This window comes from Puntigrus tetrazona, chromosome 25 (genome assembly GCF_018831695.1).
Source record: "Puntigrus tetrazona isolate hp1 chromosome 25, ASM1883169v1, whole genome shotgun sequence".
NCBI lineage: Eukaryota > Metazoa > Chordata > Actinopteri > Cypriniformes > Cyprinidae > Puntigrus > Puntigrus tetrazona.
In genome coordinates this window covers 3,976,232-3,989,764 of record NC_056723.1, presented here as the reverse complement: position 1 = coordinate 3,989,764, position 13,533 = coordinate 3,976,232, and the positions used below count along the sequence as shown (strand labels likewise).

Genomic DNA, 13,533 nt, shown 5'->3' with positions numbered 1-13,533 from the left:
TCGAAGAGGCCAATAACTGACGCGCATTCATCCAATCATGAATGTTTTATTTTGTTTTTTCGTCATGCTAAAGCTCATCGCAGGTTACACTTCAGACGGTTACTGAGGCATGTTAGAGGAACACGTCAGGATCGCTCCAGCACGGTAAATGTAAACAGTTCAATGTCATTCACTAGCAAACCACCCACAGGAGCTTCATTTAACCGCAAACAAATGACAGATGAATGAGCGTTTAATAAAGCGCTGAGTCGTCTGCTCAGGAAATACTGAGCCCTTCAGCGCGAAAAAAAAGTTTGAAATTAATTTTGTTACCGGACTCACCCTGAGATTAATTTTCAAATATGCAGTTGATTTTTTTTTTTTCATCTACAGGCTGGGTCCGAATTTCAGGTAATCTGTTCACTGTGTTTTCTAGGTTATCAAATGTAAACAGACAACAGGAAGTAAACTCATGCTAGTGGTTTTAAATTAGTGTTTTAAAAAAAAAAAAAATTGTTTTGCATTGCACTGAATCCCAATCTGCACACAGCATAAATAGGAAGTGCATGTCTGGAGCAAGTAGATTTGTAGATAATTGCACCTTTTTAAAAAAAAAAAAATCTGCATGTAAGCATTGTCATTGCTCTTTAAATTACCTTAAAGGAATGGTGATAACTAGCTGAACATTTGCTCTCCCTTAGGCAATCGAGAACAGATGCTGCTCATCAACGGGTGAATGGGTGCCACCAGAATGAGTCTCAAACAGCTGATAAATACATCACAATAATCCACACCACTTCGGTTCGACACCTGATTCTTGCAAACATGCAAGGCTTGAACTCCATTTTTAAACCTTCAGCTCATTCTGACAGCACCCACTCACTGCATCGCTGAGCAAGTCCGATAAGCAAAGTCATCTACACGGATGAGCACATGTACAAGTTCATGCATTCAGAAATTTCGCCAAAGACGTGTCTTTTCAGAAACCGCATGCATATTTTAAAACTCTGCTAATCTTGCATTGTAAATAGTTGCTAGTGTGCAAATTGGGATCCGTACCAGTTTTGCAAAATTTAAACAGCATCACAATTAAAGTGTAACGGTAATGGAATGTAAAGGATTATGAAAATCAGCATTTAAGATGTCAGATGCAGTAGAGAGTGCAAATAAAAGTTCAGGTTTCACTGTTTGCTTATGTAGTGTAACAAATCTGAAACCTTCCTGTATTATAGACTACAGAATCTACTATTAATAAAAAAATCGGTTTGTAGCTGAAACAGCATCTGACGTTAGAGAAAAAAAAAAGTTATCACATGACAGACGATACAAATTAAAAACTCCTTTCTTAAAGTGACAGTACACCCAAAAAAGAAAAATCTTGAGTTGCTTTTTTTTTTCCCCACACAAAGCAACTGAAGCGTTAGCTTACACTGCTGAACTCTGAATATAGTGCTAATAGAGTCATGTGCTACCCTTGCATGAGGAACAAACCAAATCATAAGGCTTTATTCACTGAAGAATTTTCATTTTTGGGTGAATTATTCCTTTAGCTCGTAAACTTGTGTCTGAGAGATTAAAACAAGCCTTTAGCCTTCATGTAAAAGTGGGTAAGCACTAAACAAATGAGTGACGTTCACTCGATCACCTGTTGGCTTTCCTTCATTAGTCTGTTTGGAGAGAGGACAGAAGAACAGCAGCAGGGTGTGTGTGTGTGTGTTCGTGGGGGATGTTGAGATCAGGCCTCTGACTCCTGATCATCCGGCCCGGACGCTTCCGCTTCATCTCTAGTCTCGTTCTCCAGCAGCAAAAACTTGCCATCATTTGTCAGAGGCATGGACTTCATCAGCTGCGCCAGAGCTTCAGGGTCCTGAAGAACAGATGGACAACAGCAGCTGAGGTTAAAGTCAAGAAAATCACAAGAAAAGATATTCTTCAATAACATGTAATAATAGTTTTAAATATTAATACTTTTATATAATATAAATTACCAATTACACACAAGTAAATAAGTAATTTCATATAACAGTGCTATTTATAAACCTAAATAAACTTTAATATACTATCATATGCGGTTGTTGCCAAAAATTATTTTCTATTAATAGAATTTAATAGCACTATTGATAATTAATACATGTGCACATGTAAATATATAATTCAATGTTACTCTGCTGCTATATTTATACATATGTTCTTATTTTAATAATACATGTAATAAAACAATATTAATACTTCTGTATCATTAAATATTCATGCATACTAATAGTAGCAAAATAAAATAAGTAATATACCATTTTAAATTACCAATAAGTATATACATGTAATTTAATATAACAATGCTATTCATAATACAAAATTCATGTAATAGAACATTATGGTAAACATTCTGGTTCTTTTGTTAGTGTTTGTTTTCACAGTGATATTTTATAGAAAGATAAATATAATGTAATAAGAAATGAAATAAAAATAGACATTACATTACATTAGTGTGAATTATGTTTAAAAGGTTACCTTCTTTGCCTCGGAGATCTCCTTCCCCAGGTTTATTGTGTAACAAATCTGAGGAGAAACGGCAAAAAGTCATGCATTAATCTGCTACTGAACGTAAGAGTCTAAGTGAACAGACAGACCTTCTCTCCTTCAGTGTTGCTCTCAAACACAAACACGCTGAAGGAGGGCTGATCCTCGCCTCCGTCGCTCGCCTGCAGAACAAAGCCCATCAGTCTGCTGTTCTCCTGATGAGCCGCAAACTGAGTCACGTCCTTCAGCTGGAACTGACAAACACACACACACAACTGAGATGCTCCCGCTGTCCGCGTCTGGCTTCAGCGAGCACGGTCTTACTAATGCAGCATCACTTACACTGATTTTGGTGACCTGTGTCTGAGGATCGATGAGTCTGTTGACAGACACAAAATGGTTTTGAGCATCCTATACAGATGTACAGGTGTGAAAGAGTGTAGTTGAGAGGCGAGTGGGCAGACGCACCTGATGCAGCTGCTGGTGACCATCAGGTGGGACTCGGTGGTTTTGAAGATGTTGTGTATTGCACGAGCGGCGAGAACCTGCCTCATGGCTTCATAGATCACTTCCTGTGTGTGACCGGCCCGGACGGCCATCGAACCCAAGAACCGCACAGCGAACACCTGCTGCAGGAGTGCATCTGGCATATTACACACAGAATACAAAGAAAAAGTTATATTTTACAAAAAAAATAAAATCTCTACTTTAGGAACATAACTTTTAACAACATACATAAGATCAATATAAATAATTACACATAATAAGCTTTTTTTTAATTATTATTATTATTATATGAAAGGGCATATATTCCTAATCTCTATTTATAATACTGTGTGTGCATATATTTGTTATATACATATTTTCTTTTAATTAATTTATAATTTAGAATATTTTATATACAGTGTGTGTACTTTGATTATATAGCCCTTACAATAATATTCTTCATTTTTAAAGTCATTTACTTTTTTTTCTATATTATAAATAGTAGCTTTTAAATATGGAAAATGTTTTTAATTACTCTAAATATAAAAAAAAAAATCATCTATATACATTAAATAAATAAAGCATTTATATTAAATAAAACACGTAAACATTTACCAAAATTCCCTGAAAACATAATGCCATAATGTAACAAAAAATATAGACCATGTATAAAAACATTACATTTTTAGTATTAAATTTGCCTTTATTTTATATACCGTGTGTGTCAGAAGCGTCGTCATCATCCTCCGTCTCACCGAAGGGGTTTGTGCGTCTGACAGAAAAAAAGCAGTTAAAACTGAGCAGAGACAGTAAAACTATAAACGCACTAAAACACACAAAAGGGCCATAAAGTGATAAATCTACATAAACAATTTACAAAAGTCATGAACTCTCCATGTGTTCGGGTGGTGTTTGACCTCTGACCTCGGTCCAGCTCGGTTCTGGTCCAGGAACTCAGACGCGGGCAGCACGATGTCAAACTGGATGGGTGTTCCCGGGACGATCAGATCTTCAGGCTCCAGGGCCGTCTGGGGTTTCTGAGGCTCTCTAGAGCTCACACCGCCTGGCTTCGCTCTACAGTTAGGAAAATCATTTGTAAAGACCAATAAAAATGTTCATAGTCTGTAAGTGCACGAGTCTTCATGAAGTGTTGGTACCGGTCAGGGTTGGGAGAACCCTCTGCTCTCTTCTCAAAGCTAGTGATGGGCGTCACAGCCTGGAGAGCTGTCTGATGCAACCTGATCGCCACAGCCTGAAAACAACACACACACACACACACAAATGTATTAAAATAATTAAGTAAATATAGTAATTGAAAAAAGAAAAAAATTTTTAATACAGTTAAGATTATTACATTTTATTTCAATTGACATTAATTAAAAAAAAAATACTAATAATTATTTTATTATTTTTAAGTTTATTTACCATGCAGACGCTTACGATTTTCTGATTCTAACAGTGCTCACATGATAAAAAGATTGAAATTTTAAAGAATGTTTGTGTATCATATATATATATATATATATATATATATATATATATATATATATATATATATATATATATATATATATATATATATATATATATATAATTAAATAATTATTTATGAATGGCTATTGAATAATTATTTTAATAATATATACCCTTCATGTATTAATTCTAAATTATTATTTGCATTTAGCTTCTAGTTGTTAGGATGCTACCAAGTTATTCTCATTATGTATTTGATTATATAATATAATATATAACGCTGGCATCTTTGTTTATCACGGTATAACTGCTAGAATCTGGTTAGGTAACTGAAAGCACACTTTCAGACAGAGACAGACATACCTCAGGATTGTCCGTTAGATAAATTTGTCTGGAAATATTGTTGAGGGTACAGATCCACTGTGGAGACAGATCAAAGAATTGTACAGAAATCAGTGAATACATGTAATATTAATCGAGGTACAATTACGAGAGTTGGTTTTGTAAAGCATCTTTACTGAAGTGAGTTAATACCTCTTCATATTCCTTCTTACTCTCCGCCTGAAGAATCAGAGACCTGAGAGAGAGAGAGAGAGAGACAGATGGTGAGAGATTGTTTTAGTTCTGTGTATTATGAATGGAGTGGAACATAACCTGTAGTTATAGGTTTAAATGAATCATCTGAGCCGAACTGAATTAAATGACTTTATACCGATGTATTGTGATGTTAGCTGACATTCATGCCTTTGGCAAATATTGATCAACAATTAATGTCTTTATCCAAGAAATCTGGATCTTGATATTTTGTTCAGAACATTTTCTTGAAATGTATGCATTTTGAGAAATACATTTAATTCCAAGAAATAACCATTTTATTCTCAAAATCAAAGCTGCATTTAAATTTTATTTTTTATGTTATGTTTTAACATCTTAAACATGTATAATGTAAAAAAAAAAAATATATATATATATATATATATATATATATATATATATATATATATATATATATATATATTATTTTAGTTTTTTAATTATTAAAATTAATATAGAAACAAAAATTCCCCACACTATGCGAGCTTGCAAAAATATTTCTGTCATTTTATTAAAAGTAAAATTTAATCATTTAAATGTATGAAATTCTTAATTTAATAAAAAAAATTATTAAACTATTACAATTAAATACATTATATTTTAAAATGCATGTACTATCTGAAAGATATTTATGAGCTGACAGATAAAGCCTGACTTTAGACCACTAACACACACACACACACACACACACACACGTTTTGCCGTTGGGTGAAGTGATCTGGAAGCAGTAGCGGCGGTCCTCGCACTCGATGGCCATGACCGAGCTGTTGTCCAGATCCAAGACCATCCCGCCTGCCACTGCGCCCCGCGGCTGACACATCAGATTACCTCCCTGCGTGAAGAAGAACAAGCGGTCCCACGCCGTGGTCACCAGACCCGTCTTACTGCGGTACACAGACACGTCAGCGTGTTAAACCAGACGCTTTCACCAAACGCCACAGACACAGACACTGATCCGTACTTCCTGATGTTGAGGTAACCGGCCTTCTGGATGAGGGCGCGATTCACGGGGACCGGATCGTGATCCGGCATGTAGACGGCGTCGTCCACGGACAGGAGCTCTCTCTGGGACGAGCGCATGACCTCTGCGTCCACGTCTAGCTGAGACTCGATACTGTCCCACAGACAAACAGCAGTCAGTCACAGCCAATCAGTGAGCAATCACACGCGTCAGCACGCTCCTTTACCTCCGATTCATGTTAGAAACTGAGCTGAGGAAACTGTCCATCTTCTTCGACACCAGATCCATCCCCTTCTTAAAAAAATTGATCTGTCGACAAACAGGATGTAATTATTCAGCTATATTGAGAATAATGCACACAAATAACACTTACTTAGTCGCTTTAGAAAAAATTAAAACTAAAAATAAATTAAATACGTATATTATTAATATCTAAATGCCAAGCAAAAAAAAAACACATTTGACATTATTTTAATGTGTAATACAAATATTTTAATATTTTTTTAAAAATGCTTTAAAATTGAATACAACAACACACTCCAATGTTTTAGAAATAACTAAAACAAAATACAGTATTTTGTTAGCTTTTTAGACGAATATAGCCATTTAGCAATATTCATCTAAAAACCACACAAATTACTGTATTTCAAATGTAATATACATAATACAATTATTTTACTATTCAAAATAAAATCATTATTAAACCTCTATTTGAAAACATTTACTTGGTGTATTTTAAATGAATCTAAATATTTACTATGAATATGAATTAATTATGGAACGTCAAATGTCACAAATTCAACAAGCAAATATAACAGCAAAAACTAAATTGGGCTCTTGAAATTTCAGTGAAGTGTAGTAAAGAATATTAGTTTAAAATAAATAATATTATGAAACAATACTATTATACGTTAATATATTAAAGCAAAAAAATAATATTAAAATAACTTAACAATCTAAAAACACAACAAATACATTTTTAATAAAATAATAATGTTATTCCTAGAAATACAACTAATTATTTTTTTTATTTGACAACTTGGAATTTAATAGGATTCAAAAGGTTCCAATATTCAATAACTAACTGGATTAATATTAATACTGCCATGAATGATACTACTATTAAATATATACAGTATATATATATATATATATATATATATATATATATATATATATAAGCAAACAAAATGGTATATTTTCAAATGTATTCAAATAATTCAATAAAAATTTGCACAATATATATATATATATATATATGTGTATATACGTGTGTGTGTGTCAACAACTGAGCCAATCTTTGCTCACGTGTAGCAGACCCCTGAAATGATGGAGGTTGTCAGACCTGAGCGTGTGTGTATCCCAGCATTGGCTCCAGCATGGCCACCTTCTTCCTGTACTGCAGCGCATTCAGAGCACAATAATACTGCATCGCCGCCTGATGCTGCTTCCTGCGGCAGTACGCCACTTCTCTCACCACCTCGCCTTTTATCTGTCCGCACACACACACACACACACAATTAACTGATCCATACTGCTTTCTGAATAATGGCTTTCATATCAGCCAGCAGATACATACTATCAATATTATTTACCTTTTCATTTTCTCTCTTTTTAGGCAGACGACTATATTTGACCATGGCAGCTTCATGCTCTGAAGAGACGAAGAGAGACAGAAAAAGTGGTTTTCATTTGGCATTGAAATATTTTTGTTTCATCTATGATTAATTAAGAGACATTATTAACCTCATACCATCACTGGCGATGCCAAATATCTCCTTCAGTGTGCTGATCTCTGAAAACAAACATCAGCGCTTTAAAATCTCCTTCACTTTACATTGAGGACTGATTACACTTCAAGAGATCATATAATGGGATATCCATTTTTGAAAAACATAAATATACATGCTTAAAAGAAACAGATACAAAAGTCTTAAAGGTACAGTAACAAACATCAAACACAGATTGCGATAAATGCTCACAAAATTATAAAGTGATTTAAGAAATACTAAAAAAGTACTTAATTCATATACTGTATATATTTATAAATATTTCTCTAGAAGATCAAGAAAAAAAGACATCAGCGTTCAATAAATACCTTTTTTTTTTTTATTTAACAATGACAGTCAATATTAATATTACTCGGAAAAACAAAATGTTTTAATGTAAATAAAATTATTTAATAATTTATAAAATTGGTCTGCTTGAAATTGAACATGATAAGAACTGAATTAATATTAATAAAAAAATTACATTATTCTAAACACACAAGCAAATCAATCAATATTATGATCACTATTTAGCCTAAAAAAATAATAATAAAAACTGGATGTAAGAGCCCTTAAATAATATTTTACTATTTTATGAATAAATAAATAAATATATATATATATATATAAAAAATATATATATATATATATATATATATTTTTCTCTTTGTCTTTGTCTTTCTTCTTCTATAAATGTATAAACAATAAAGTGTAATAAATAAACAACACAATCTTTAAAGTGAGTACCTGTAAGGTCCTTCTCTCTGAATTGCACCATGGGATACACCATCTTGTCCGCAATCTGAGTCGCCAGTTCAGCGTGCAGAGAGTTCAGCTAGAGAGAGATAACATTACTATTCTAATAATTTTGTTAATGAAATATTTGGAAGCTATTAGTGTGCTGTGTGAGCGTGGACTACAAAAGAAAAAACTTGTCACACTGTGAATCTGTGCCGCTTTGATCTGGATGATATTATTCATTCTGCAGCTGAAGGTTACGTGCTCTTGCTGAAGGTCATGTGATCAGGTGATCTTGGCAAACATCAGACAACCCGCACGAGAGAACCAACCCAGAACACCTGCCACACGACTGATGGCCTCGCACACGCGCACACACACACACACACACACACACACACACACACACACACACACACACACACACACACCAGGTGTCTTCTCACCTCTTCCACACTTTTGGCAAAGTGCTGTAAAGTGTTGATCACCTCTTCATCGCCCTTGGCCAGAGCAAAATTCTGCACACACACAAAGCATCAGGCCAGATTGATCAGTAACACATATATATATATACTGATATTCAGACATTCAAACAGCTCTTCATGAATGCCAAAGCCCCCGTTGCAGTTAGAAGACCAAACAGAAACTGCTTACCTGTTTCTCATATTCCAGGAGCTGCTTAGAAAGCTGTTCTGTCGCCAGAGCCATTTCATTCTGCAGAGACGAGGAATCAGAAGTGCTATAAGGTGAAGTCTTACACAACACAAACAGATCTGAAATATGAAAATAAACGCTGCGGGGACTTTGTGAGAAATGAAAGTTACATTTAAAATAACTATTTTGAACTATTTACTTATATTATTCTTACATGCCAAACAGAAAATGATTATATTACATCTGAACGTAAATATACACCCAAATATATAGTTAGAAATATTAATATGCAGGTAGAAATCTATCAACTGTATGCTTATATAATCAATGTCTACAAATTCCCACAATTACATTAAATTAAGGTGTTTATCATTATAAATATATAGTGAGATTACAGATTAAATTATTATACATTTAGGATTTATAACTATATATATATATATATATATATATATATATATATATATATATATATATATATATATATATATTCAGATTTACATCTATATATTGATGGTTTTATATATTGATATCGTATTTTTTTGACAAAACTACTAACTGATTTACATTTATATTTGGATCTAAAACTAGTGTATTTGCGTCTATATATTTCAGATTTACATGCATATATTCTGAAATATAACTACATATAAGATTTTAAAAACTACATTCAGATTTTAAAAACATATATACTTCATACAAGACTTCATGTAAGTATTTTGGTGAATGTTCAGATTTTGCTTTCAGAGTTATAATAATATATTGAGATTAAATAAATACTTAAAAGTTGCGGTTACATATTATAACTTCACGTTCAGGATTTAAAAATACATATTTTGATTTTATATTAGTGATTAATCATGATTAATCACATGAAAAAAAAAATGTTGTCTACGTAATACATGTGTTATTTATTCTTAACATTATTTATGCATGTATGCATTTATATATATATACACATTATAAATATATACACATTACGTAAAAAAAAATATATTGTGGATGCGATTAATCATTTGACAGCAATATTTCCTGTTTATTTAAATTAAAGTCAAGTTTATTCATTTAAAATGAATAATGTGCCATACTTCCATGTATAACAGAATACAAAAACTAATGTAGGGCGGGACTCGAGTTCATCCTTTACGATTTGATTGGATTGTAAATATTATGCTGTGATACTATTGGCTATTATTTTCCACAATCCTGCGGCCTTGCTGACATCCTCAGAAAACAAAATGTGTTTCAATGAAGATAATTTGATAAAAGATTATAAAAACTATACCCTTTTATACTATAAAAAATAACACGCACCGTTGGTCCTGTCAACTTTTCCGCATTTTAAAATACGGTCTACACAGTCGAAGTCAATGTGTGAGCATGCATGCGTGTGTGTGTGTGTGTGTGTGTGTGTGTGTGTGTGTGTGTGTGTGTGTACCTGGGCTCCAAACACTCTTTGCATAGACTGGAGCAGCTGGTTTGTGTAGTTAGTGAGAGTGCCTGCATCCTCTTCAAACACACTGAGCAAGGACCGCGTCTGCACACACACACACACACACACGGGACACGTACAGTTCTCCATGTTCATTCACACGGTGTCAAATGTGCTAAACGAACCCAAAATGCATTTGTGCAGCGTCAAGCGTGCCGGGTGTATCCGCAGGTGTGTTCAGTCAGGGATCAGGACAGGCTTTTTGGGTGTGTTTCCAATGCAAACAAAGCGAGCCACGGGGCGGACACCATCCGTGGGTACACAATCTCCAGAACAGAGCATTATGGGTTATGACTCAAGACACATTACTCTGACTTGTAAAGTAAATCGTTACTACGCTGACAGTATCTCAAGTATGTGGGAGAGGCTTCACGCTTCTGAAGTGCTATAAAAGAGCATGCAAATTAGGCCTAATTGTGACTTTTTACACAGGCAGCAATAACGAAAACCTGTTGCAAGACAATGCAATGCGTGAAAATGTGTGTATATCAACGTTTATTAAATGTTTTGCGTGTTTCACAGGTTAGAGGCGCCCTGCTGAAGCAGAATATCATTTTCTGATCTGTCGTTTTGATTTTTGATATTCGTATTTGACGGAAACAATATATGAGGTTCAGACTTAAGTGGGTTGGACCACCTAAACAACATCTCACTCCTCACATACAGGCCCCTTCCTTTAAAACTCCACCGCTAGCAACTTTAAGACTTTAAAAGGTTAAGGCTGAGTAATAAGACGCGCTTTAGTAGCGTCAAATGCACGTATGTTTGACCCGCGTCTCATATTTATAAAACATATGATCAGCATACGTTCAAGATGCGTCTCGTCTATGGCGCTTACGTGATAATAAAAGGCTTTAAATTAACCACACATGCAATTAGATTAACAAAACGAGCTGATGCGATTCTCCGCTTAATAGTGCGCTTGAATTTAATGTAAAACTATGTTTTGTGTTGATTAGCTGGCACGTAGACGCTGAGACCAGCGACGTAAGCTCGTCTCGACAACCGCATCATCTGGTTTGCAAAACTAAACGCACAAAGCCAAACAGTTAGGAGTGCTAAAGCGTTGAACAAAGGTCCGGTAAACGGATTTTTACCTGCGGACTGTCTTGCAAGGCCTCCTCGAGTAATAATTTGTGGTGTACGGCCGGCATCTTTCGCGTCGGACACGGTGGGAACGGAATACGGGGATGAGGACAACGTTTCCCAGAATGCTGCTGGTCTTCGGAGACGATCCGGAACCGCTTTGATTGCATGCTGGGAAATGAAGTCTTATTCGCTAGAATTGAATCTGCGGTTTAAAAAACAAACAAAAATATAGCTCTTAAATGGTAGTTTAAAAAGTATTTTGTCGTGGGGAACTTGAAACACATGTAATATATCAAAAGGAAAGATAAAGCGTTTTTTTTTCTTTTTCTTCAAGTCATAAAGCTTGCCAACTTCTATCCAACAATACCCTCTGCTGGGGTACACTGGTATATTCTCTCCCATTCAAGGTTTAAAGGTATAGATTGATTTAATTTATCTTATATAAATAAATATATTTATACATTTTTTTTTATATTTCGGGAGACTCCGGTGGCCCCTGACGCTGCCATAACAAACATCTCTTTGTTAACACCTCAAGGATGAGAACTCGTGATCCCAGTCCTTGAAAGTCAGAAACCCGACATCTGTGCGTCCTCTGTTTGTCATCAGCCCGAAGGATATCTAGCTAGATTTCTGAAAAGCAGAGACAGGCTGACAGACAGGCAGATGGAAGGATTTGAGCGGGCCTTACTTTCTTCAGAGTCCTTGTGCTGATGTTGGTGAGTTTCTCTCTAGGGCTGAGCGGCTTTATGGATAAAACAGAAATGTATTTCAGCAGAGAATGGCTGAGGTTTATTACGCAGAAATAAAAGAGAGCTTGTGTGTGGGGACGGTTGTTTTTGGCACGACACTTGATGACTTTCTGCTCATGGCATGTCATTTTGTCCGGGTTTCTGTAGTATTCAGGTCAGGTTTTATGAGCTGGACATACAGTCTACTGTACACCTAACCACTGCAGTGCCTTTCTGTGGCTGCTGAAACTGTACCACCTTTAATGTTTTTGCCATTTCATATTTTGTATTATTTGTAATAAATAATAATGCAATAAATAATTTGACATCATAGTTATCATTGTCACCATATGAAAATGCTATAATAAAAACTATATAAAAAATTTGTATCCATTTAATTAATAAATGTTTTATCATTTCTTGATTTTAGTTTTTCTGACCTGTGAGTATTTATGAATGTGAATCACATTCAATTACATTTTTACAATGCTGTATAGCATTCATATTGTTTCAAAAATTGTTTAAAGTTGTAATTTTAATTATTGTCTATTAGTTATTCATTTTAATATTTAATGAAAACATTATTATTAAATATTTACTAATTTGTGTCTATTTTATTAATAGTCCAGTTTTATTTATTTAAATGTCAGGTTCTGACCTGCAAAATGTGTAACTTTACATATCAATTATTTCTATTAAATATAATTACATCACTGTTTACATTAAATATTTATTATAATTCTGACCTGCGAATATAAGGACTCAGGATACGTAATCATAAACCACATTTATGTTGCTGTATCGGTATAGCACTCGTGTCATTATATGAATTTGTGTCCTGATAAATCCTAAAAATAGTCATGCACATATATTTCATGCTAAAGAAATTCTATCTATTTTAATAAACATGGTGATAAAAATACAACTATATATGACCACATAGTAACTAAAGAAAAGCAAACCATTTTTTTATGCAACCACACAATTTGCATATTACGTATTTATTTGAAAAGTGCATTAACACAAGCACTCCTGCTGCTCACATATTAC

The 13,533-nt window shown here is 34.2% G+C and overlaps 1 protein-coding gene across 1 annotated transcript; it reads right to left on the bottom strand.

Moving 5' to 3' along the window:
- Nucleotides 1-30: 30 nt before the first annotated feature.
- On the bottom strand, nucleotides 31-11,889 carry appl2 (adaptor protein, phosphotyrosine interaction, PH domain and leucine zipper containing 2). Its single transcript, XM_043227761.1, has 21 exons — nucleotides 11,761-11,889; nucleotides 10,610-10,708; nucleotides 9,172-9,231; nucleotides 8,964-9,035; nucleotides 8,527-8,614; nucleotides 7,764-7,805; nucleotides 7,606-7,664; nucleotides 7,356-7,502; nucleotides 6,237-6,319; nucleotides 6,011-6,163; nucleotides 5,745-5,933; nucleotides 4,990-5,032; nucleotides 4,819-4,875; nucleotides 4,140-4,234; nucleotides 3,907-4,056; nucleotides 3,699-3,754; nucleotides 2,965-3,139; nucleotides 2,839-2,875; nucleotides 2,607-2,750; nucleotides 2,488-2,535; nucleotides 31-1,846 (listed from the first exon to the last, which is right to left on the bottom strand). The coding sequence occupies exons 1-21, from the start codon at nucleotides 11,815-11,817 to the stop codon at nucleotides 1,715-1,717; spliced, it is 1,986 nt and encodes a 661-aa protein (XP_043083696.1). The 5' UTR covers nucleotides 11,818-11,889; the 3' UTR covers nucleotides 31-1,714.
- Nucleotides 11,890-13,533: the final 1,644 nt, after the last annotated feature.